This window comes from Symphodus melops (assembly GCF_947650265.1).
Source record: "Symphodus melops genome assembly, chromosome: 14".
NCBI lineage: Eukaryota > Metazoa > Chordata > Actinopteri > Labriformes > Labridae > Symphodus > Symphodus melops.
The window spans coordinates 9,581,594-9,609,299 of record NC_136704.1 but is presented as its reverse complement, the minus strand read 5'-3'; the positions used below and the strand labels follow the sequence as shown (position 1 = coordinate 9,609,299).

At 38.3% G+C, this 27,706-nt stretch overlaps 1 protein-coding gene across 1 annotated transcript; it reads right to left on the bottom strand.

The window, feature by feature from the left end:
- Positions 1-26,420, bottom strand: LOC306834869 (kinesin-1 heavy chain-like). The gene is made up of 26 exons (XM_079361121.1): positions 26,095-26,420; positions 20,627-20,714; positions 20,441-20,514; positions 20,236-20,340; positions 20,085-20,133; positions 19,426-19,481; positions 18,945-19,032; positions 15,686-15,810; positions 15,015-15,119; positions 11,732-11,877; positions 11,420-11,568; positions 9,441-9,640; positions 8,116-8,184; positions 7,612-7,818; positions 7,372-7,515; positions 5,513-5,701; positions 5,156-5,273; positions 4,529-4,584; positions 4,192-4,301; positions 4,004-4,105; positions 3,861-3,921; positions 3,103-3,174; positions 2,458-2,562; positions 2,130-2,343; positions 1,318-1,432; positions 1-290 (listed from the first exon to the last, which is right to left on the bottom strand). Exons 1-26 carry the CDS (start codon positions 26,218-26,220, stop codon positions 284-286), a joined length of 2,880 nt encoding a protein of 959 aa, XP_079217247.1. The 5' UTR covers positions 26,221-26,420; the 3' UTR covers positions 1-283.
- Positions 26,421-27,706: the final 1,286 nt, after the last annotated feature.

The following is a 27,706-nucleotide window of genomic DNA, read 5'->3' as shown; positions in this document are numbered from 1 at the left end:
TACCAGTGCCCTAGTCCTTCCTTAGATCTTGTATTAAATTGCTGGTAACAGATCAACTTATGCAACAATGTGTTAATTTTGAAATGCAGCATAGGTGTTTTGGTTTCATGTTGTGCCAAGGCTTGAAGGACTATACAGTACAGTACAGTCTTCCATACAGTTTGTATATTTTAGACTTTATTGGCCCTATAAGAATGGTGCACAGATGGTTCAAGTTTAGGGTTTTAAAAATGTGTTTGGTACGAGTGCTTTGGTTCCTTCTTTGGTTGACTGTCTTCTGTCTTCAGCTACTGTAGGAAGAAACAGAAGATAAAATAAGTTAGTCTTTAAGTCAGCTTGCATCAACGTGTCATCTCTTTATTTGGATAAGGAAAACACAAGAATCTAAATGCAACATCTCAAATTCTCTGCTTGCACTGTGTCACAGGAATGGATGGCAGTACTTTGAAATGCTTCATGTCACTATTCTAAAACCATATACCAATTTGATTGATGATAAAATGTAAATTGTGTTCAAATTAAATACTTTTTAAATAAAAAACACACTCAAACACATTTGCCAATTCTAGGCATGACATTAGCAACACCTGTGGCGTTTTAACTTCACAAAACGGTAAAGGAGGCAATGGTAAAGGAGATGGGATCTGTGAAACAGGATCTGTGAAGCCAGTGGGATAGAGATAGGGATGATACCTCCAGTGTGTGTGCATGTCTGACTGTGTGTATGTGAAACTCCCTTTGCAATGCTGGGATGCAGGGCCGCACCCTCTTTTATTATTATTAGAGGTATTTTGTTGTTGATTTTTCATCTTTTCTGAGGTATTATTATGATTATTTCCATTATTTAGTGTATAGTTAATACCAGAATAAAAAAACATGAAAGTAATAGTATTATTCTATATAATAGATTAATGATAGTACCGGTAATTATTATTACTATAAGCAGTAATAGCATTACATGCATTTTAATCTTTTTTTTTTTGAAGCTAGAATTTTCATAATAATCTTTACGTAGTTTACCTTTGAGATCAAACATACCAAGTCTGCTTTATGATGGTTTCATTGTCTGGATTTCTTGTTGTAACAGGCATTTAAAATAACTGCTAAGAAATGTTAAAAAACTTTCTGCTTTTGTGGGACACATGGAGGCATAAGTACTAGTTACAGTCCATTTTGTAAGCAGCTGAAAACTATTTACAGCTGCTTCTCAACAATATAGAATTCATTTGATTAGTGTGAAAAAAGTAGAATAATCAGAACATTTCAAGCTGACCAATATCATGGAAAGACCATGAAGATTATGCATACTTCCCTTACCTGTCATTGTCCCCTTCCTTGATGCCAGGAGGCAGGTTGTTCTGGATGAGGTTGGATCTGTTGAGGCCAGGGATCAGAGGGGCTCCAGGCAGCTGGCCTGGTCTGATGGGCTTGGCTAGGTTTAACAAACACAGAGTACATGAGTTACACACACTCACACACACATATATAAGGTCTTGTGCAGAGTAAATTCACACCTCATTTGTTTTAATTAAGTTTGTCTTATTTGGAAAAAAAAATGTTCTTGTTTCTGAGAGTTGGATGTGAAGATCGATAACGCTTGTGGATTTGTGAGTTAAACTCTGACTTGGAGTCAGAGTGTAAATACCTAGCTTAGCATAAGGACTGGCAGTTAGTCTGGCTCTACCCTGAATTACCAACAACTTAAAGTTTCATTATGTATATGGTTTATCAGCTTTGTTTAGTTTGTACACAAGCTGAAAAAGCAACCCATTTTATTGTGTTGGAACAGTTATTTATCTATTGTCCGCTGAAACATTAACCATTTTCACATATGCACTCTCCTTGAAGATTTCCAGGAAATGTCACGAGGACTGCTCCATATATCCTCCTGATCTGGTTGGTGTCGTTTTTGACAAAATGAAGTAGTTAAATTACTTGTCTGTAGATCGTGTCGGACACATGCATACAATATATGGTTGTATGTCACCACTCCCCTCCGACTCACTCGAGGTGAATTTTTCTGATCATATCCCGCTGTATTGTCTCTTTAGAATCCTCGTTTTAGTAGAACTGGCTCAAAATGTAAAGCTATTACTTTGGGGTTGTATATAGCATGTTGAGAATTGCACCTATCTGTGCTGAGAGTCTCCGGCCCATGTTTTTAGGCTTGGCGGTGTCCTTAATGCGCTCCATCTCATCCTGGTAGCGCTTTCGTTCACGGACTGCGTTCTCTTTGGCCTCTTTTAAAGCTGATTCCAGAGCTTGGACCCGCTCAGCTGTGGCTCGGAGACGTTTCTCTATTTTAGGGATTGCTCCCCGAAGGTCGGCATTGTCCCGTAGAAGCTACAGAAGACACAACAAATCATTTAAACAGTAACTGGAGAGGAAAAATACATTCTAGATCCAAAAGGTTGGCGGAAAGTGTTGTGTGTGTTGTATGTTTGGTTATATATTTACCTGTTTGTGAACTTGTGTGAGCTGCTCGAGGTTGTTCTCCAGGAAGCTGATCTTCTGTTTGTGTGCGGTACTGCCTTCTGTGTCATCTGAGTCTGTTTTTGCATTCTGCTCAAGCAAAGCAAAGACTTCACATTATACCTTGTAATTCAGTCATTAATTTACCGTCCTAAAGCTGATTTAATTCATTAATATGTTCACAAGCAAAAAGAAAACTAACTGAAAGCATCCTTATTGTTGTGGAATCAGATGATGAATGGAAGATTGTGAATGAGAACTACACCATGACAGATTGGGCATGCTTTTCCTCTGTTTGTATCTTCAAGCCTCAGCCTGAGGGCTGCAGATGAGCGGCACATGGACGGCCTGGATTCCTAATTTACAGCTTCTACCTTTGAAGAATCAGATGGCCTACTTTTTGCAGAGACTTTCTGTTGTGCTCCCTGGATGTATTAAAATTTCATCATGGTGCAAATTAAATAGAGTGCAGCCGGTGCACAAGAAAATATATGGATCTGTGTGTCTCATTCCAGGTAAATGTTTTGATGTTACTCTATCAGATATTACACATTACACCAGATCACAGAACGATGATCACAGTTAGAATATATTGTGAGCAGGCTGTACAGGGCAGGACAGGACTTTTACCTTTTTGACTCTAGTCGACATGTCTTGGACAAAGAGCCTCCTGAGGTTGTGGAGTGTCTGCAGTTCTCGGGCCTTTGTGAAGCAAAGAGAGACAGATTTGTGGACATTTAAGTTTTTATTCACAATATGATAAATCCTCTCCTTCCCTTTTCTGCCTTCCACACAATAAAGGTGTTCTGAATAATAATTACACATTTGCAGCTTCACAAATACATTAGGAGGGTTCAACTCATGTCTCTAACTACACAGAACATAATCATGGCCGTCGACAATTTCATATGGCTTGATCCACATTTTAGAGGAAGCCATTATTTAGTACCCATAAAGCCCTATTCAGACTGCTGTTTAAAGCTGCGATATTTTGAAGTTTCACATTCAGTCTGAATGTCGTTAAGGCTTAATGGGGGAAAAAAGTGATCCCTCCTCTGTACCGTCTTCAGAGGTAGTAACAGAGGCGTTACAGGGGAGAAACTGTTTTAGCGGAGCCAGCAGCTGAGCACAACGCTACTGTGCTTCCAAAACGCTAAAACGCAATGTGAATTCATAGACTGAAATCTGACAGTCTGACAGTGACATCAATATGAATGTACTAAGACGTGATGAGGGCCGAGCTTAGTTATGGCGCATTTGCACACAAATAAAAAGCAGGCTAAATAAGCTTATTGATCCACAATTAATGGTGATCATGACTTTAATAGTAAATTAATTCCACCTTGATTGTATTTAAAAACAACTCAGTCAAACATGCAATAACTAACCACAGTCTCCTCCAGTCCCTTCAGGTCCTGTCTGGCCTGCTCCCTTCTGTCCTGCTGCACCCTGCACAGTGTAAAATATATGTTTTTTATGGCAAATAGTAAAATAAGAACAGGCAGTTTTAGATTATATGAAAAGACATTACGTAAGCTCCTGCAGCTGGCGGCTCTTCTCCTGGTCGGCAGTCTTCAGCCTCTCATGCTCCACCCTCAGCCTCTCCTGCTCCAGGATGATCTTCTGGTTCAGACTAAACACATGTCAGAAACAGACTAAGTATGGCGGCAATGGATCACTATAACAGAGAGAGAAGTGTTGGCTGATGTCTTGTCTTACTCCTGGAGCTCTGTGATAAGTTTTTCCTTTTGGTCCAGCTCATCTCTCAGGCTGCTGATCTGTTTCTGATGGGCCTCTCTGTGAGAGAGGATCTGCTTCTCCACAGCGTCCTGAAGAAACACAAACATACAACTGAAGCATTCAAGTATACAAGAGAAGTAAAGCCATAATTTTAAGGGAAGGCCTTATCTATTCCCAGAAGCCTATAGCAAAGGACAGGGGTTGCGAATAAGCCATTCGTGTGTTTGGCATCTACTTTGTATTTTACATCATAAAGCAATGTTCATCGTCTGTGTTCCTGTTAAATTAGTGAATAAAATGGATTACAGAACTGTACCTTGACTTCATTAGCAGACTGGATTCCATTGTCCTTCTCCATGGTCTTTACTTTCTCTGATAGAAACAAAAATCACAAACGTGAAGTCAAATATTGTTTCAACTCATTTTTTCAGGAGGCTCAGACAGGTTGGTATACTATATGGTAAACTTGGTATCTAGAGTCCTGAAATACAGCTGTAAAACCTGCAAGTTCTCAAAACACTTTTGAATACCAAGTTGTATCAGATTTTACATTCACCAAAACACTTGGTCACATAATATTAAAATTATTATTTTTTTCCCTATCAGAGTAGATAATATGATGGATTAAACCAGGCGCTTGTAATATAGCAATAAGTAGGGTCTTTTACCTGCTTTTTGTAAACATAACAATGAGCATGGTCTGTTTACCTGCTCTTTTGTAATGTTAACAGATGTAGAGTAAGGTCCTCTACCTGCTTTTGTAAAGTGTCTCGAGATAACATTTGTAATGAACTGACGCTATACAAATAAAGATTGATTGACTTATTGATTGATAATTAACAAGAAATGTATTGGGGAGCTCTGTGACTTAGTATAACTGATTGAAAAGGAGGATGATATGTCACCTTTAAAGGGTTAATGCTGCAGACTAAGGTGCGCTCACCTTGGGCTCTGATCCTGACTACTTCCTCATTGAGAGAGTCCAGGTTCTCCTCCAGCAGTCTTTTCTTCTGCTCCACATTCTGCAGGGACTCTGTCAGGGACTTGATCTTAGCTTCATACTGCAAAACAGCAGGATTAACAAAAAAAAAAACAACAACTTTGATTCAAAGTTACAAAAAAATCCATGACAGTGCTTTTTAAATCCCAGAACAAAAAGTGTAACACATGCAGAACAACCTGCCTACTTATTACCCTGCAGTATGATTGATAAGCTCATGCTCTGCCAGTTTAATTAACCGTCACGTTTGTCACTATAGTGACAATATCCATGATTACAGCGGCGCTAAGCAGCAGTTACCTGGGATATGCGGAGCTGGCAGGCAGTCAGCTCAATCTCCGTCTGCTCCATCTTCTGACTGCTCTCAGCCTGGGTGTTCTCTAGCTGTTTGCTGCGCTTCACCATCGTCTTCACCTCCGACTTCATTTTACTAATGTAGAGACGAGCCACAGTGAACTCCTCGTCGATGAGCCCGCTGCTCTCTTGTTGCTGAGAGGTCAGAAAAACAGCCCTGGGCATGTGAAGATCTTCTTTATGTTAATCACCTAAATCTCTTAAAAGTTACAGGAAACTAAATAAAGTCCTCTCCATGAAGGTAGCAGCTCAATATTGCTATGATTGCAAGAAGTAAATATCCTTAATTCTCACTTGATTGACTACATCCGTTAAAATTGTAAATATCAGTTTATGGTCTCAACTGTTAATTACAAGCCTTCATCAATCCAGCATCATAAGATTTTGTAAATTATGGTCTCATTTACAGAAAATAAACAACAAAGCAGCACATGCTATGGGAAGAGTTTTTTTTGAATATGTCCAATAATGTAACATTCTCTGGAGAGAGTTCCAGATGTTGGGTGGCTGCCACACTGGAGGCTCTGCCTCCAAAAGTCTGCAGGATGTTGTGGGGAATGGAAAGCAAACGAGCAAATGTCAATAGGATCTGAGGTTCCATAGTGGTAGTCTATAAACCATCTTCATAGCAGCCATGTACAGGTATTCAATACATCCCATGGCTGCACTTAGCTATAATTCGTAATATTAATTAATTTGAAGATTTAATATACTGATTAATTCTTTCGTCTGTAAAGTGAAAAAATGGAGATGCCATCTTTAAATTGGATGTTGTGTTTGGCCAATTGGGGAAAATTCCAATAGTTAAGGTTACACTGATATGAAACAGCAAAGAGATATGAGACATGAGAAGGATTAAACTTTTGGCTTGTATCTTGACAAAAGACAGTATTTTTTCAGCTGTAAAACACTGTTGTTGATTTTTCTTGGCTGTTATATGAACTGACTTTTCCCCTTTCTGGCCACTCCGATTGTCTGGCGTGATCTCTGAAATGTGCAGTGTGAGACTCTAAATATCTACAGTTCAAAAGCGTAAGATTTAGCTCTGGCACAGCATAGGTTAAGTTTCCACTTCAGTGATGTTAGGTGATTGACATAAACAAACCAGCAGAATTATAGGTTTCCACAAGAGACACTTGACCTTTATATTCTGGAGAAGAGTGCAGTTTAAAATAGATCAGGCCGGAAATGAACTTAAAGAGTTCAAAATAGTCTAGAAATGTAAACCATGTTCAGCCTGCTGTAGAACACCGATGCACACAATCAGTGCACTCTCATAAAGTGTGTTTGTGTGATAACAAGGCAAAGAGGATGGGAACGAAGGAACTCTTAGGATGCTTCTTTATAAAATTGGAAAAACTTATATATTACATCACCCAGTTTCAGCTTTTTATATTTTGAGAATTTGCTGCTTTTTAGTGTTTGTGGGTTTTAGACTGTTACAAGACAAAAAAGGGGCATTACAGTAGACAAATGGTTAATTATACACCCTGTATTTAAAAAAGTTATCAAAATTAATTACTGATTGAAACAAAAGTACGGATGGTCTGACAATAGAAATATCTCTAATGAGAGGGACTCTAAGTATTGCCTGGATACTTGGTGATGATGAATGAATACAAATGGGCAGAACCAAAGGGTTTGAAAAGTTCTGTTAAAAGAACACAGTGAAAACAAAGACAGTAAATGAGAGGCATGTGTCCTGCAGAACACGTTATTCAAGGAGCAGGTGAATTAATGAGAGATATGTATAATTTTTGTTTCAACTGGCCATTGTTGTCTGTCACCGTGTCATTACAGTTAACCTTAATGTCGTTGCTTCCCACGGCGATGCCAATTTCAGCCAAATCTTTGAGTAATGATGACATCATCTCGGTGACCCTCTTCTTCTGGTGGTTTGTCATCTCCTTCAGCTTCTGGAGTTCAGTATCTATGGAGGCGAGGGAGCTCTGGTGGTGGAAGAAAACGAACAATAAATACACATATCACAAGTTTTACATTCATATGATTTTAAATCTTCTTATTAATTTTGATCAAAAAAGCACCGATTTCTGGTTGAGCTCCTCACTCAGAGCCTCAAACTCTCTTGCTTTGTCCTCCACTTCCTGAGTCTTTAGGTCATAGTTGACCGCTAGCTCCTCCAGGGCCTGCAGCACCTCCTTCACCTCCTCCTTAGATGCTTCATTCTCTGCCAGCAGCCGGTTTAGTTCAGTTTGCAGCGTGTCGTGATCTCGTCGGGAGGACGATAAGAGCTACGGGTGAGGGAGTGAGGACAGGGATGAAAAATGGTAAAAAGGGAGTAAAGTCAGTAATTCATTACACGATCTAAGAACTACATTTCTTTTGAGCTAATGTGTTTAATCTGTGAGGCTGACTGAGGGTGAGTTACAGTCTGACCTCTCCTGCAGGGAAACTAATGGTCTGCTATCAGCTGTCAGACTGGGTGTGTGCTAACAGGAAGGTCTTGAGGGAAAAGACAGTGTTGCGGAGTTGGGAAGTATTGGGAGGAGAGGGAAGAGGAAAGGGGGAGGGGGATGGTATTGGGTCACCTCTTCCTGGTCCATCATCTGTTGTTTCAGCTCCTCCACCAACTGAGACTGCTGGTTAATCTCATCATCCTGCAAGAAGGACAGGATGGAGGAGAGCATTATTTTTTCACCATCAATGTTTTTACTAAATCTCAACTGATAATGAACAGCATACAATCATACCACCTGCTGGCCAAAATAAATACTGTACACAAAAGCTCCAAATAGAACAATACGATAGCATTTATAAAGCATAGTGATTCATTTAGTGGGAAAAAAAGGTTTATGACTAAAGTTAGTTCACTATCGCAGGAGTCTATCTGCTTCTTAGACCACTCACAGTTTTCAGTCTAACATCCATTTCAGTTGAGAGCCTTGGCTTTAAAAAAGTGTCAATTACAACACCGATACATTTAGCCTGGAACTAGGGTTGTCAAATATTTCATACCACACCTTTTAAATGATACAATCTCCCTTTTTTAATGACTGATAGCCTCAAACTATCAGATGATGTCTAATCCATAAAACAGGTGTGGGAGAGGAATGAGCACAATCAAAATACAAAGAAATTCAGTGTACTATGTCATTGACATTGTGTTCTACTTTAGTCATTTTCTTTCTATTTATTTTTCTTTCTATACTTGTGTTATCTCTTTTGTTCTTTAAGATTTGCTTAGTCTGACATAGTGTTTTTGTACCTTTTCATAATTGTAGAAGCCACACCTTGAGAAGAAAAATGGGGGGGCAGTGACAGGGTCTTTTTTAGGTTCTGGGGATCTTTAACCCCAGAACTAAGTTTAGAGCCTGATTCCTGTTGTTAACATGTACATAGTTCCTAAAAAGGTCCCTAAAATTCCTCTGGTCAAAACAGGGCTTTAATGATCTCAAATATGACATACAAAGCATGACATTTTTTAAAACAAGAATTAACAGCTAATTGAAAACATGAAGGCACTTCTATTTTTGTTGCTGCTGTATCAAAACAGGTATCAATAGTGTTTTATCTTTGTAGCGTATCAAAGTTTAAAGTTGTAGTATAGCGACAACCCTACTTGAAATAAATTGTAAAAATTATCATCCAATGAAAAGTATAACATGTTTTTCTGTCTAAATGTTCCAATTATTATAACCACCAGATTACATTTTTCTAGCCAATAACCTACAACAACCACAAATGCTGTTTGTACACCAGCATGTGCACTTGTTACTTTCCTAGAAGCTGTAGGGAGCTTTGAACATACAGCAAATGTAACAAAAATATCGGACAGAGTATCGTAAACGGGGTATCGTAAACAGTGTATCGTAAACTGTGTATTGTAAACAGTGTATTGTGGATCTGTCCTCGCCTTGTCATCCAGTTCCTTGTAGAGTTTGGCCATTTCTGCCTCACACTTTCCTGGTTGTGCATCTGTGAGTTTGACTCCAGGGAGACTGCTGAGTGCAGGTGGGGGTGCTGTTTTATCATTGTTGGACGCACCATCCAGGGCCTGGACCTCTGCTTTGGCCTTTTCTTTGTCAAACTGTTCTTCTGCTGGCACACTTTCTCCTGTAGGGAGCAGCAGAAAGGAACATCAGTCTCGAGGTTGGTGGAACATGTCCCATCCTTCCTCATCTTCTCCTTCAATCTGAGCCTGTTTTGTAAAAGGTTGACTTTAAACATGGGCTTCTCTTTGTACAAACTCTGGGTCCAAGTGGTCAGAAAGTCAAAACAAAAAGTTGTGGAAGTGCTCCACCAGGTTTTCCATCTGGCATCCGTCACTAGGTTGTAAATGTTTGCATCTTGTACACAGCAGCACCCAATAACTAACATCCACTAAAATTATTGTTTTACCTTTAAAAAGTACAAATAGAACAGGTTTCTTCACCGAGCCTCTAACACAGAGACAATGGGTTCTTTCTTTAAGCTCAAGCTTCAAGCTTAAAATAGAAGCAGTTTTAACAAACCAAGACAGGGAGACTTGAGAGTGACACAATTCTTTTTTTGTTGTTGTTTTTTTTATCTCATCCTTGTTCATTCACATTACCATGTAATGTAGATACAGGTTTAGTGTTATTACGTATAATGTGTAATTATTATATTTAGCTCTGGTGGTTGGAAGTTTTCATCAGTTTGTATACTGAAGAAGTAAGCATGGGCAGGGGCTTAAAAATAAGAAAAGAGCTCCCCCCATGTTATTAGTGTTCGCCCTTTATTAGGGTGGTTGCCTGAAAGGCAAACCACACTACTACTATTGTAAATATTCTTATTATTAGTGTGAGAGCTGCAGCTCACACTTATGTTATCTTCGCTCTTTATTTTTCTATCTTATTATTATTATTATTTCGCCGTTTTTTGGCTTGTATCTACTCCTATGCGGTTTGTGCTAGAAACATGGTTCCAACTGGAAACTTGGTGATGACATGTGCGCTATTACTTTTAGTGATGCTACAATGGTACAGTGATTTTATATGAATATTTTAAACTGTAAAAATATGAATGGAATCCTATGGGACACATCTTTGAATGCTCATAACTCAAAAACTAAAAGTGCTAAAGTACTCAAATTTGGTAATATTGTCCCTAATGGTAATATGTTTAACATACTAAACCATGACACCCATAGTGCAACCATGTGGTGAAATACTAAGCATTTTGCTTTCAATGCTAATAAGTCGCTAAAGGTTAGCTGTATGAAAAAAATATTTGCACAGCACGTTGCTTGGATGCTAGTGATCATTTGCCACGCTGCAACCTATGGTCAATTCAGAACTTCGTCACTCTATATTTTCCAAAACATGCATAATCAATTAACTACTGTAACTCATCGTGCATTTACTCAAAGCATACCAAACATACCAAAAATCAGCCATTGCTGAGATACTCCAGAATCCACAAGTCAAATTTAGTAATGATCGGTTAAACGGTGTGGCCGTGACAACGATAAACGTTTTACTGTAATCGGTACTGTAGTCAAAACATTTTGTATTTCACTAAATGTTTGATCAAACTTCACCAAACTTGTCAAAAGCACTCAGGAAAGTATCAGGATACTGTACGAATATTTTCAGAATTTTATGATGAAATTTTGATAATTTGAAGAATTTGAAGTTCTAAGCTGCAAGCTCCAGGTGATGTCATAGCCTCACGTAGTGAAAGTGCATGCTGAGTTTTTGTCTTTACTGTGGCGCAAAGGCTTAGGCCGATGGCAAGTCACATGTTTACTTGTCGTACTATGCTTAATCCACTCATAAATGGTCCTGTGGCACCACCATCTGGTCAGTATTCAAGAGTTTTGTGGTTAAGGCACATAACTCGTTTACCGTCAGATGTATGTTACGTCCTTACCACTCCTCCAGCGGTTGAGTTCATTCTCCAGCCAGGTGACAGTGGTTTTCAGTGTTTTGTTCTTGTCTTTCTCTTTCTCCCACTTTTTTTTCCACTGCTCTGCGGTCAACTCCATATTCAGAGACACTGAGTTCTTGATGGTCTTTGCCCTGTTGGGGAAGATCAATAGGAGATAGTGCGGGAAAAAAATGTTTTGAATATCAGCAGCTTTGCCACTCACAGATCTGTTTTACTGCTGAATAAAACAGAATGAGTGTGAATATGTGTAGCCTAGGTGTATGTGATGTGTGTGTATGTAGGTTATATGTGTACCTCTGTCCAAACATCAGTGTAGACCGTGTCTCAGCGTCATTGAACTCAGAGGGTGAGCAGCAGATGACCATGGTGGTCCGACAGTTCCCCCCAAGAGAGTCCTGCAGAATCCTGGTCATCTTACTGTCTCTGTACGGTACATAACCCTGACAGAGGACACAAATACTGGGTACATTTATTATTTAATGATTCCACTAAAAGTTTTCGTCAAATAGTATTTTAAAAGTAGGCTGCAGCATGTGTGGGCTTCAAGTGACACACGACACAGAAGAAAAGCTTAGAGAAGGAGCTCCTGGTACCTAAATTTGAATATTTCTGCACAGTTAGTTTACACATTAATATAATAATGTCTGGGGATAAAAATAGAAAAGGACAATACGATTCAAGAGGAGTGTAAGGCTGTGTGGGTGGAATGGCGGCAGTTCCGGCCAAACTGAAAAAAGGCCTTTGACATACAGTAGGTCTCACATACTGTATTTCCATACACGTTTTGGGAGGACATTAGAAAACAAATGGACAAATTGAGATGGAAATATACAGTAAAATACAGGAATCAACAAGCCAGACATGAAGAAGTGGTGAAGTGTGTAGGTGAGATGGAGGGAAATATTGCTGACATGGAAAGGTGGGACATTGGAGCAAAGGATGCTCTCACTCAGCTACTTTGTGACCAGTGAACATTACAGGAAAAATATCTGACCTAAAACGCCAGTCCAGGCGCAACAATATAAGGATTTATGGTGCCTCGGAGGACGCCAAGGGCACCTCCACTATGAACTTTTTGAAAAATGTAATAAAGACGGAAATGGGAGATGAGCTTGGCCCAGACCGGGACCATTACCTGGATATAGAGCTCGCCCACAGGGCCCTGGCACCAAAACCACTGGCAAGTGCAGCACCACGCTCTACCGTGGTCCGGTTCTTGGTTTTTCAGTAAAAAAAAAATTCTATATAGGCCTACCGCTTGGAAGAAGGAACTAGCCTACTATCCAGAACAAACAATTGTATTAAGGGGAAGGAATATGCCCCAGTGAAGAGGTCCCTGAATATGGCTGACATAGGAAGGTGGGCCATTGGAGTGAAAGATGCCCACACTAAGCTACTTCATGAGCCTGTTTCCAGACTCCTCTAACCAGAATGTGTTTTCTTCCACTGTCACTGGAGGAAACATTGGAAACAGACAAAGCTATCTCATCTCTAAATAATAACAATAACTCTAAATAATCCCCCTCAGAATGGTACAAATCCATGAAATAACATCTGCTCCCTTTACTAGAGAAATGTTTGAATGATGTTAGCCTCAAAGAAGGTAAGGATAGGTTGAACTGTAAGCTAACAGATAATGGAATTTGCAATGCCTTTGTTAATAGTTGAATATCAAACAGGTTTCATAAAAAAATAGACAAACTGAAGACAACATAAGGAGAGCCTTGCATAGTATTCAGCGGATGATGGCTTTTGATTCGATTTGCTGGGAATTTCAGTATTTAGTAATGAATAGATTCGGCTTTAGTAAAGATTTTATATGTTGTCTCCAAACCCTCAACTCTTCTCCTACTGAAAGAATAACGGTCAATGGTAGCCTTTCTAACTCCATCACTTTGCAACGCTGTTAGCCCCAGTGTCTTTAATTTATTTATTTGTTGCCATTGGCTCAAGCAACTTTTTCAGGAGGACAGACTGTATTGTATTCTCAGGGAGAATTGAATACAAAGTAAGCCTATATGCAGACGACATAATGGTCACAATCAGGCTTGTCTCTGCTAATTAAAATGATGGCAACATACAGGACATGTTCAGGATATTTCCTGAACATACATAAAACCAAGGTCATGACATTTATAGTATATTCCCACACAAGAATTTATCACAAATTATCATTTCAACTGGTCTTCATCTCATCAAGTACCTCGAAGTATGTCTACCTAAGGATCTTTCACAGCTATTTGCTATTAACTATAACTAATAATGTATAAAAAATATATGTATATAAAAAACATATAATATGATGACATTGCAAGATTGGCCTTGCTTTCTCTCTACTTTAGCAGAATCAGATCAGTCAAAAAGAACATTCTACCTGGATTACTTTATCTTTTTGTCACTTCCTGTAGGGATCCCTCAGAGACAATTTCCAGAATTGTATGAGTGTATCTCATGATTCATTTGGAACAAAAAGAGACCGAGACTGAAATTCTCTACTCTTCTGCGGCAAGATGAGAGAGCGGGTTAGGGCTCTTCCATCTTTACGAGATTATTACTTGTCAGCTCAGTTGAGGCCCTTAGTAGGTCTATACTGGTGTAACCCATCTTATGTGGCCAAATTGACTATGGAGTCAAGTTTAACAGACACACATGTGCAGTCTATGCTCTGTTGTGTTAATAGAGGGAAGGACATGTTACAGACAACAAGTCCATTGAAAGTTTGGCAGGAGGTCACAACAATAATCTCAAAAACATTGGGTTTCAGACACTTTGTACAACTTTTACATCTCTTCACCTTGATTATATATTACTGATAGGCTCAGTAAAGACAATGCCTATATAGCCTATTGAAGAATTTGCTGGCAGCAAGCAAGAAGAATCATTGCATCATTTTTAAAAGATGACTTATTCCATACTGCTTCAAAAGGAAAAACATGGGCATAAAAAGTGTATTTAGTCAAACATAGATAATTCAATTTATATTCACAATTCCAATATTATATAATAATGTACTATGAGTGATTGAGTATATTTCAAAAATGACAAATCTGACTTGACACACTGACTGTCCTATGACCTACAATTTTTTTGTTTTCCTTTTTTGTATGTGTGATACATAACATAACAATATACAGAAAATTGTATATTAAATAACGGGTATTTAAAAAGTATGGCATATGTCATAACTTCGCCTACATCTACGTATTGTGTAAACATATGACTGTGTATTGTTTTAAATATAAATATATACTGTAAATATAACAGTACAGACTCTCTAAAAAACATTTATTTTTTATTGGTCTGAAGGAATATAAATATCTAAAATTAGTCTAATCAGTACTTCTACGTAACTCTTAAAAGCATCCTCCATTTCTAAAATACTTATTAAAAGCATAACAATTGATGGTGGCAAAGGTTGTTTTACTATATAGACAAGACAAGACTGGACTACCTTTGACTAAAGGTATTTCTCTTAACAAAATGGAAGAGGCCACCCTTTGCCCGGGGCTGCAAAATCACTTAAACCACCCACTGGATAGGGGTACAGGATTACAGCAGGAAGTTCTGTGAGTCTCACCAAGCCCTCAGCCAGAGCTGAAATAACATTTCCCAGAGCAGACAGGGACTTGTTGATCATCTTGGCCTCATCCAGCACTGTGCCTTCTGCTCCAGTTTTTCCAACCTTTAAAACACAAACACATAAGAGGATAATGAGGCTGGAAACAGAAGCAGAATCCCTCTTCAGAGCATTATAATTAATAACGGATAACAATAAAAATGGATTCTCAAGCAGTTATAAAAACAGAAACAACAACTGTGTGGTTGTCTTATGAGTACTGAAAAACAAAAGAGATTAATTGAAGACTGTTGACCAAAAATGTACGCTTTGTTTACTGGAGATAAAAGCTTAGTCTTGGTTTATTAACATCTCATACTGACAGACAGACAACTGCAGAACTCCCTGCTGAGAGGACACAACATTAGCAGCCCTGTTTTATTCAAAATAGATCAAGTCAATACAGACAGGCAAACTGTGGCTTGAAACCCAACAAAGGTAAAAAGATCAAAAACTACAACTCGGAATAAAACAATTCCAAATAAATGTTTAAAATCTATGATGGTTCCACTGATTTTACTTGTGTTTATTAAAACAGTAGGAAAATGCAGATATGCATGTGATTGAAAGCAACAGTAGCAAATAGACGGACACAGGGAGATGTAGAAGAGTATAAGTGTATAGAGGCGTACTTTTTCACTTCCAGCCAGATCGACGAGGTAAAGCTTTCCAGTAAGTTTCTGCTCGGTTTTAGAGTTCTCCTGCTTGATATTGATGAGGAAGATGCTGTGACTCCTGGAGCTGTGTTCATTCATGTCTGGCATACACACAGAAAGACGCACATCCACAGAAACACAATTAACATTTTGCAATGCCCACATACCAAGCATTGGTAACATAGTTAGTGAGTTTAGTTAGTTTAGCAACGACTGTTACAGGTTCATCATTGCCCTGAGAAAAAAACAGTGGCTTCTTTGATGATTTCTCCCAACAGCTTTATGCATGTCCCAAAAATGTCATAGTTTGGCAAATGCATCACAAGGGTCGAGGTTTGGACTCTCCATTGCACCCTGATATTGATGGAAAGATTACATTGAAGAGTTTATTTTGCCTCTTCATGATGATTCCATTTGAATTTTAAAAACAGAAGTCAAGAGAGTCACGTGGGACCGCTGAGAGAGATGGCAGCACACTAGCAGAGCTCCTGACAACCATCAGTTATTAGCATAAATTTGGAAGCACACACTTCGCTTTTTGTGGAAATTTTGAGGTCCTTTGGTGGAGTAAAGTATATCTGCTGCACTCGCTTACTGGTGAAATGTCGAGCTATAACAAAGCCAACTTTTTCAAGGGTGCTGGAACGCGAAACAAGCCTGTAGCAAGAAGTAGCACGCAGCCTCGGAGTACCACACAGGCGGAAGCACTTGAGAAAGACTCTCCGCAGTACAAAGGTGCAATGGACAAAGCTAAGAGCTGTACTGACGATAACAACATAAAGGAGGAGATACGAAAAATGAATGCAACACTACAAGTGGTAGCGGTGGATGTTGCCGCAATAAAAGAGACCACAAAGAGCTGAAAGATGCAGTGGGGAACATACAAGTAAGGCTCAGAGATGCAGAGCAGCGGATATCAGACAGGATTTAAACGCTCAGATGGAGAAAAGCATAGAGAAATATGATAAGAAGTTAGAGACCTGGAAAACTGGAGTAGAAGAAATAATGTCAGAAAGAAAGCAAAGAGCAGACGGGTAAAGGGATGCAATGCGTGGAAAGGATCATATCAGAGGGGCTGTCGGCCGTGAATTCGAGAATGAACAGGCACATCGCTCCCTCGCCCCCATGCCAAACGCGGATGAGCCACCCTCGAACCATCCTGATTTGTTTTCTACGCTCAATGGCCCGGGACAAGGTGCTGCAGGTGGCTAAGGAGAAGTTTGGAATTAAATGGAAGGATTGCAAGCTGTCTTTTTTTGAGGATTTGACGAGAGAGCTGGCAGAGAAAAGGAAGGCATTTATGCTGGTGAAAAGATCTCTACACAAGCTGAATGTGAAACATCGATTGGTGTCTCCTGCAACGCTTGTTTTCACATGTAAGGGGCAAAAGAAAACATTCAGAGACAGTAAGAAAGCAGAGGATTACATTCAGAAGGCTAAACAGAGGAAACCACGGGTCCTCAAGATGGACATGTGTGGTGTGTGTGAGTCTGGAGACGAAAAGTAACTCTCACGATGGGCTTGTCTGGGCTAATGGAGGCTATAGCAAAGCGCCGAGTAAAGAATTAGGGGAAACAGTTAGTGGGGTGGGGAGGAGGGGGGTTAGGAGCAACAAGATGTTCCATGTTGTTCGGAAGGGGGTGTGTGGTTTGTTCTTTCTGTTCTTGTTAGATTTTTGCATTAAGACAGCATTAGGTAAATTTAACAATGTTTGGGATATTCTTTTGTCTAACTTCTCTTTAGTTAGATGTGTTATGATGATAAGGGGTGATTTGCAGTTGAAAAGGTTTTTAAATATCATGGAACCTAAATGCTTGTGGGAGCCAAATTAAAAGGAGGAAGGTTCTAGCATATTTGAAATCAAAGAATACGGACGTAACTTTTATTCAGGTGTCCCATATATTGTCTAAAGAGGAAGTAGGCAAATTTCAAAAGGACTGGGTGGGAAGAGTTTTTCACAGCTCATACTCAAGTAAACGAAACGGGGTGACAATTCTTAAGTTTTGTCATGCAGAAACAACGAAAAGACAAAGAAGGTCGACTTATTTGTATTGAAGCCTTAATTAATGGAGTAAGGACTGTGTTATGCAATATATATGCTCCCAATAAGTGAGAACCTGGTTTCTTTCACAACATTAATGGAATAGTGGGCGATATGGAGGCTCAGGTTAGATTAACAGCCGATTTTAACCAGGTGACAGATGGAATGATTGATAGGAGTAAACCTAGAGGTACACATTTACCCAGCGATAGGGCTGCAATACATATGCTGGCAGAAGATTTGAGCTTGGTTGACATATGGAGGTTAGTGAATCCATCTGAGAGAGAATACACATTCTATTCTCATTGCCACAAGTCACACTTAAGGATTTATCTACTTGTCTACTACCTTTGTCTACTACCTTAATAGACTCAGTAGTGGACTGTGAGATAGGAGCCATTGCTCTCAGTGATCATGGCCCAGTGGAGTTACATGTAGACCTGAATATGGACAAGGTTAGAAAGGGCCAGTGGAGGTTCTGGCATAGTATTCTATGCTGTTGCAAAATTAGGTATTCAGCAATACACTATCAGAAGAACTCAAATCCTTTTTTAAAATTAATATTGAAACCACATCAAGAATATCCTCTGTTTAGGAGGCATCCAAGGCATATATAAGAAGGCAAGTCATCGACCAATCTTTGAGAATTAAGAAAGAGAATGTAGTGAAAGTAAAAGAAGTAGAAAATAAAATACTGTATGTCATCTGGAAAAAGAATTGGCAATGCATGACACCAATACATTATACTAAACTATCTGCAATCTTAAATATCAGCTGCATGCGATATATAACAAAAAAGCAGAATACGCCTTGTTTAGATTTAAATCAAATTTTTACGAGGGAGGTGAAAAGGGTGGTAGATTATTATCGAGACAATTGGAACAACAGGATTTCTATAACAATATACCAATGATTAAAACGGGAAATGGAGTAGTAACTTCATCAAAAGAAATTGATCAAATCTTTGAAAACTTTTACAAGGATACTTGTATTGTTTTTATGGTCCAAAAAGTAAAAATACTTTTTTTTGTTTAAAATGAGAAACGTGGAAATGTCTGTGTTATGAATTTTGCCTATTTTCCTTCACTTCTCTTTCTTCTTCGGCTGTGGTTTAAGCACATCATGACAGTCAGGAGACTGTGAGGTTGAACCCATGAGAAGCAGCAGCAGCACCAAAGGCCCTTGTGAACTCACTTGTGACAGCCACGATTCTGTTGTTTTTGCCTTCGTCTATGGCATCCATGACCTCGTCGGGACTGCACACGAAACGCTCAGTACAACCCTGAGGACACACACATTTACAAGGAAACACTGTGTTTAAACACCCTGCAGCAGGAGGGACATACAGAGAGACACTTATGAGCAGTGGAGATGATGACATACTGCATCAGGCTGGTGCTTTTTACAGGAAAGGTTAAAAGAAACAGTGCGCTTATTACTTCGTTTTCTTTGTACTTTTAGGATCTCTCTACAATGTTCTTGTTTTCCAGAATCAAAATCTTTTACCGTGTAATGCAAAGACCGGAAATTCTTTGTCGTTACGTAAACCCTCATCCAGGAAATGTGTTGATGTTATTTTTGGCTAATGCATTATAAACGTTTGGGTCAAACTTGTGACTTTTGATTGTGCAACTTAATCAAATGCAACCATTGTTGCACCTAAAAAAAGACTCACCTTCACATAGGGCACCCTGTTTTTATCCTCATGTACAGAAAGGTTGGTCTTTTTTACTGCGGAGGAGACAAAAATAAACTTTATGAATCACATTCTTTGTATCATGGTCTGAATAATTACAGTTATAAAGCATTTTTCTTAACAAAGAAAAAAAAAGTGCTTTACAAATTGCCTTAAATACATTACAATTAAAGAAAAACACATATTTTGATTTGCAATTTAGATTTTTCAATTTAATAAACATAAAGAATGAAAAATGTACAAAGAAAAACATTTTAAGAATATATTTAAAAGCAGAGAGAGAGAGCGATAGCAAACAGGATTTCAGCAGTTAGGTCATTCCAGAGTGGAAAGAGAGTGTGGACTGCAAAAGCCTGATAGGCCTCTGTCTTCTATTGGGCTCTGGGTACAACCAGTAAACCCTGATCAACCAATCTGAGGGGACTCCCAGGCTCAAAAGGGGTTCGTAAAGTAAGGTATATACTGGTATACTGGGTGTTTTAGAGGTTCAAAACAGGAAGACAATGTAACAAGTCCAGGGGGTTATGTTTGTGTTTATCCCTGAGTAGAGGGCATTACAAAAATTCAAATGGGATCAAATAAATACATTTACAAGTCATTCATTTATAATTCATTAAAAAATAAAAGGACTATTTTACCATCCAACAAGTCTCTGATTTTGTCCAAATAGACTTCAAAATAGGACACCTGCAAAGGGAAAAAATAAAATAAGTTTTAAAAAGACAAGTTTGATGATTACTTGTTGATATTTAAAAAAAATGTGAACAGCTGATTGACATGCTAACATACTTTGATGTGAAACTCTAGGTTCTCATCCATGGAATAAATGTAGTTGAAGATGTCTTGAACAATTCTTGGAGTGACTCCCATCATTTCTTGGTCGTGGAGTTTCCCCTTAAGGAAACAAACATTTGAAAAAGAAACAAAAGTTTTATTTCAAGTCTGTTTGTTGCCATTTTCTAATCTTGGGTCAAAAGCTGGTTCTTTACATTACCTCCATCGTGTGTGTTTTCCCAGAGGAAGTCTGCCCATATGCAAATATTGTCCCATTGTAGCCCTCCAGAACATCTGTACACATCAATATTTACCAATTTACCAATATTGAGGATTCCATTTATATGTTCACAGTTCCAGTCTTTCAGCCACCCTCACTGCTTCTGTAATGCACTGCATTCCTTACCTTTGACGATCTTCTGAGCCACAGCATTGTAGAACTGCTCTTGAGTTGTGTTCGACTGGAACACACGGTCAAAATGGTATGGTTTACCCTGTTCAAAAGAGTCAGCAGTGATCAGTGTCAAACATCAAATTCCACATATTAACACACGTTAGGCACACAGGTTATTATAACTCCATGTTTTGACTAAAGCTTGACTGATTAATTAGGCGGTGAAGTATTGGCATTAGTGACTATCGGTATCTGCAAATTTTATTACAGATATGCACAGATATTACTTAATTAATTTACCTGTCAAATAGCTTTTCATTTGGGTATTATTGTATTGCACTTGCAGTTATTTTTCTGGCTGTCACAAACAGTGTGCTGTTCGGATAACAAAAGCCTGTAGAGTGAAGAGACGAGTGCGCTCTGGAGACACGCAACCTAAGAAAAAGGAAATGCCCTGTTTAAAATGTAATGTTGGCGAGAAGAGGGAAATAGGAAGACATGGGTGTCAATGTTGAAATTCTTTAGAATGCAGACGCTGTGAATGTTCAGTTATAGTTTAATCATGGCGTTTCTTTTAAACTATTATTGAAGCAAGATAAAAAAAAAAAAATGCATACCATTTATTTTTCTGTCATTTAAACATGTTACAATGTCTTTTATTGTGCCTATGTCTCCTCCTAACTGCAGCCTGTTGTGCCTAACACTGGGCCTAACACGTTCCTTTCAAAGGTGTTAAATTTATCACCACAATTTTTGCCTGGCTTGGTAAATCACATTGCGTGTACTAACTTCACTTCTTTACATTTTCTCCTCCCAGTATTTTGCACACTGGGGCAGAAACGCCTCATGTTGCATATTCATTAAGGCAAACGTACTATTTGGACAATACAAGTTGTTTTGCTCATATGAAAGACGCAATCCTCACTGCACACTGTTAGTACATCAGATAGCACATTTTTTGGTGGTGGTATTAAGTTTGCACACGTTTAATACACGCAAACCTTTAATAAATCAGGCCCTCAGTGTGAAGCAGTGACACATACTGTACATGTGGAGTAACTTTAACTTTAAGTAGCAATGCATCTTTAGCCAGGAAAAACCCTGTATCAATGCCATTAGCTCTTCTTGATTTGAAAGTTATTCAATATGTTACTGTGGGGTCCAGCTGCTTATTTAGGACAACAATATAGTCATATTACAACATGTCAGATTATGGAGAACAGCTTCTGTGAAGGGCAGAATGTCTTCTAATCTACAAAGAATCCATCAGAGGTTATATCTGATCAGGTCAATAAAACAGTCATTCATAAGAAATTTGATGTATGAAAAATAAAAGAAAATAAAGAAATATGAAATGCCTCGCGTTTCAAACAGTGCTAATGACTTTAGTTCATGTGAAGGATGAGTCACACAGAGAAAATAACTTCACTCCCTGAGGTTGTGACATGGTACATTACCAAAGATCAAATGTTTCATTTACTAACTTTAACAAGTAAATAGTCAAATAATGAACCTCTTGAATATTTTTTATACCCCCAGGCAAAGAAATAATATGCTTAAATCTTGGTAATCTAATTATCCTCATAAAAAGTGAGTAACATCCATCAGCTGGAACGCTGAACAAAGATAACGTGGACATTAAGGATTGTTTTTACTTTAAAAATAAATGAAATGAAGCTAAACTAACTAAAGATTATTCATTGAGTCCTTCCTCTGTGGAACCTGTATCACTGATGGTTGTGTTTGTTGTATCCTGAATCTCTCTGACCACAGCTTTAACTGTGTTATACTGTATATAGAGGTTTTAAATGTAACTCATTTTGACATATTTTACTTGTAATCTTTTCCTGTAACATAATCAATCCTGTCACAATAATGTTCCTTTGTGAAGGATATTCTGTGTTTATTTCTATAAATAGTGAGGGAGGGGACAGATACCCGCTATAACATGTCCTTTGATATGATCAGCACTGAACAGAGTCAGTGCTGAAGAACGTTCACACAAACTGTCCTTAAACAAATGATCATAAGCCAGCCTGTAACTGGGAGTCTGTACGTCCAGACAAAGCAGCTGTTCATGTGTTACTTCTTAGTATCCATGAAAATTTAGTTTGCCATTAAAATTGATAATTACTACTAAAATGTACAGGTCTTTATTTGCTAAAAGTGCATTACCAGGGGCACAATGTTTTAAGATGTTGTTCTTCCTGTGCTGAGCACAGTCTGTCAATAAACATTTTAACAACAGTTTATATTAGGGAACTTAAGTGTTGCAAGTCCTTTTTTGCATCTGAAGTTTTCCGACTCAGCACCTAAATAGTTGATGTGTGTGTATTTCTTTACTTTTACTTATCTGTGCAGCCATTATATACAACAAGAAAAGGTTGATGTAAGACCATGGAAACTGCATCAAAGACGGAATAATCTAAAATTATATACATATTTATCTAATGATAAAAACAGATGTGTGACTGTTTTAAGGGAAACAAATAACATATTAATTGCTCATGATCAGGGATGCTTAGTGGCAATAATCTGACAAAACATTATGTAACCAAAGCGTAAATGTTAGCCCACTAGATTTAGGCAGAAGGCTGTGCTTCCTACCTGACCTTGTACTTTGGCCTGCCTCACTCCAGCTCCTCCACATCATCGAACTTACAATGTCCTGGAGGATACAGGGGACGAGGCATACAAGCAGAAGAAACTGAGGTGCGCTGACATACAAACAACAGGGCTGGAAGGCAACGTCTGACTGGTCGAAGTAGGCTGCAGAGGGTTTTATTGTCACATCAACATCAAGGCTACTTCTGGAGAAGGGAGAATGAGGAAAGGCAGTCTCCTGAAAAGGGGAGTCAGTGGCTCTGGCTGAAGAGACAGGACTCCATCTGAGCCCTCAGGTGAGTAGATGGCATCTAGGAAGTGATTAACCTGATGCCATCTTTGACTTGAGTATCCCACAGAGCATTTGCAGAGTGTTTCAAGTGTGCATGTAAGGGATTTTAACACTTTGTCCAAACCAATGACCTAACCCAGTGGTTCCCAAACTTCTTATTTTGGCATCCCCTATGGCAGGTAAAAATATTTTCAAATATTTCCTTTTTTAAGCCTTATATTTATCTGGATGTGCTCTAACTAAATGTATCATGCTTTGTTAGCAGCGAAAACCAGTATGTAATTTTTTTCCCTTCACTTTTTATGTGTTGATGTAAGTGATCTGTTCCTCAGATGTTTTGTGTTGGAGTAAAAGAGTCAAATAACTGCAGATACAGCATGGATATAAAGCTGATTGTGATTATTATAAATATAAATTAATAATTACCACAGCCAGTGGGTTTGAAAAGTGAAACCAATGCCAAAGTGCTTTAAGCTTGCCTTTTTCATCATAGCCAGCAGAGGGCCACTTGTTGCAAAAGATGGCTGACTGATGTTTAAACCAAGAAAGAGGCATAAATGTGTATCCATCCACATGACCACAGACAAGCTCACTTATAACTTCAAACAAAAAAATACATGGCGCACCAATGGGCCAAACCTGGGCCTTTAAAACAGTTATCCAAAAACTGATGAGTAACTTCACTGTGGCTACATCTACTTCTTAGATTCTATCTATAGTTTAAACACACCAAAAAATGGATCACTGCCATAAATCGTCACCTTTACTATTTGTCAATTAGCATTAGAAAGTATTGTAACATTCAAGTGTAAGCTTGGCTGTCAAATGATGACCTCGAAGGCCACAGCATATGATTTATGATGAATTTTTATAGCCTGCTAGTCAATCATAAAATTCGCTGTGTGCAAACAAATGAGCTTCTTTGTTTTTTCTGTTCATATTTAGACAACTTTTGCTTTATTTCCCATTGCTTTTAAGGTCTCACTGGCAAACCTCTGTCACCTATCTCTAATCATTCAGTCCTTAGGTCGTACAGTGGGATTTTTTGACAATATTCCCATTTTTTAGACTCACCCCAGCGTATTCGTCCAACGTCAAAATAAGCCTTCATTATAGGGTTCAGCATTCGGTCAACAGAGTTTGTCAATTTCAGCTGCTTACTAAGAAATAACATGCTAATGCCATGGACAATACAACATTGAAGTCTTAAACCAGCCTCTCACCTGTCCTCTACCACACTAATCAAGTGAGCTTAGCTTGGGAAATGTCCTTCATCTTTCCTTTTGAAAGTAGATATTATGTCCTACTGGCTCAACTTTCCCCATTTTTACTTTATTAGTCCGCACAGCTAAACTGGTGCACTTTTATGCTAGGTTTTCTCATGTTGCTATTCAATGTCATGCTCATAGATACCACAACTTACGTCTAAAACAAATTTAAAATGATCTATTTCGGTATAAACACAATTCTCATGAAACTTGTGAAAGACTCAATTCACTTTCAAGAGTGAAAAACGTTTGTTTTTGTTTTTATAAAATGTCCAACCACCAGCTCTACTTGTTGAGAGTGAGTTAAAGAGCACTGGGGCACAAATAGGCCCCACAGTTGATGAGAATTGCTGTGCTGCACTTACCGTAGGTGAGGTAGAACCCCAACACCTTCCTCAGTGTAGTCTGCCTTCATTCGAGGGTTAAACTCAGTCTGGGCTTATTTCTGGACGAGTAGTATTTCTTTTAATCTAATTTGCTTTTTAATGTTCCTTTTAGGCCATTTTAGAATGTTATAAAATAGAAGTCTATTTTAATTCCCATTGTTAGCTTGTGTGTTTGTCTTGTTTGACCATTCTTCCTTTGCCACAGCTTCAGTCCACCTTATTTAGCATTTTTATTCATTCGATTAATTTGAATACAATCCTTACATTATTTTGCGTCTTACTTATTTACATTTACAGTGATAAATTGTGGATTTCCTGGGGTGCAAGCCCCCAGATTGCGTTGTCGGTTATTTTACATAATTCGTTACCACTCCCAACTCATGCCACACTAACCTATTAACATGCCAGAAAAATCATGAACCCCAAGTTTAGTGGACGTTGATACAGTAAAAGTTCAGCTGAAAAGTTCAGTTTTGGCCTGACTGATGCCAGTGATGATGGATTTGATTTGAGTGTTACTGTTTTAGCCGATCTTGAGACATGAAAAAAAACTGTCAGTATTCCAGAGAAATCCGTGCGTAAAAAGACTTCTATACGCACGGCTTTTTCATATACAAACATGTGCTAATCACCTACAAATTGAATGTAATGCATACAATAAAGCAAGGCAACGTAAAGAGTCAAAAGCCAACCTGTTTTAACTCCAATGATAGGAGGTAATACTTTTTTACAGCTTAATTTTTCCTGAAACTGTACATTTTCTTTCGCATTCTTTATGTGGGATAGTGTTGCAAATTCATATCAATTTAAAAAATAATTAACATTAAATCCATTTTTATAGACATTTGACTAACTTTCCCTCGGTGTAAGTGTAGCGCTGGGTTCAATTTAGGCCTGTCCTCTGTGCTGCTAATTCAGAAACGCACTCACCGCTAACACCACACAATCGTCCCCTTGAAACTTGGGGATGTACTTGTCTCCCCGGGCCACTTCCGAGCGGTTCAGTGGCCTAAACCGGCACACCACCTTGATGCAGGTCTCCGCAGCGTCCGCCATCTCTGCGGTAGTGGATGGATGGAGAGCTCCGTCCTCTCGTTACAGTCTGAGGGATACAGAGAGCAAAGTAGAGAGCCGAGGGAAACGATAGCCAAGCCAGCGCTGACGCGATTTTGAGGTGCGCGTGTAGTAGAAGCATTATGGTTAAAGTGCCTAAGAAGTAAAGTTTCAACTTAAAATCCCTTCATTGGCTTGTGTATTGTTTAAGAAGTAGATGCTTGCTTTAAAGGAGGAATAATGAAACACGGGACGTAATCTGTCCATTGTGGCAAATAACAAGATTCAAAATAAAAAGTATCTGAAATATGCTTCACAAGGTATATTCAAGTCTTATTTTAATTTGAGATTAAAAATAAACTTCCTGTTACCGCAGACTCATTTCAGTCGAGAGTGGTAGTTCACAACTTCATAATGTTATTTATGAAACATTAAAATAGTCTAATGTGAAATTGTAAAATAACAGCTGGAAAATAAGCAACATTCCAGGTTTAGATCGATTTAATATTAAACATAAATTAGTAGGATTTCAAAATAAAAGCTATATAAAATATATATATAGAAAAAATAGACCTCAGCTTTCAAGTTTGAAATGGGGTTTTTTGTGTTTTTTTTTTTAAATTTTATGTCAAATTGTCTTATATAATTGTCATGTGAGGTGGTTGACGACCAACGTAAACTCAACTGAGTCTGTGGTAACAGGTAATTTAATTTTAATATTAAATTGAAAAAATCTTGCTGTAAATCAAAATTTCCATATTTCAGATAGTTTTTATTTTGAAATTGTACATGATATTTGGCTTAATCACGTGATGAGGCAAAACTAAAATTAGTCTGAACTAGTTTTGTAATCTCAAATTGAAAGAACCCGGAATACATCTTGTTTTTCATATTTTAGAAAGCTTTTGTTTTTAAATTGTACATCATATTGTCCTGATATTTTGTTTTATCACGTGGTTCACGGTGGTGAACTTCATGAAATATTATCTCAAATTGAAATAATCCTTGAATATACCTTATGTTCCATATTTCAGATAGCTTTTATTTTGAAATGTCATGTCAAAATGTCTTGTTATTTCCTCTCTTTAAGTAAGCACCCACTTCCAAATGTCTAAAACGATAGACAAGCCAGAGGGGGGATTTTAAAATGTTAAGCGCTCTTCCCTTAATCCCTCTACTACACGCGCACCTTAAAATAGCGTAAGGGCTGATTTTACTGTCGTTTCTAAAGTGAAGGCTGGTTTGTCTGCAGTGAGGAGGAGGGTGCGCCACCCACAGATCTTTCAGCTGACTGGAAACTGTGATAAATAAGTCCTAAAATATGATTACAGAGAAAACAACTAATTTCCAATAGATTATCTGGGAATTTCAGATGCGCAAGGATTTCAATTAAATATCAAACCCTTTTTCCTTTAAGAACAAGTTATAAATAAAACTTTGACATAAATACTGTCTTTTGATAGATGCGCACATATGAGCATTATAAATT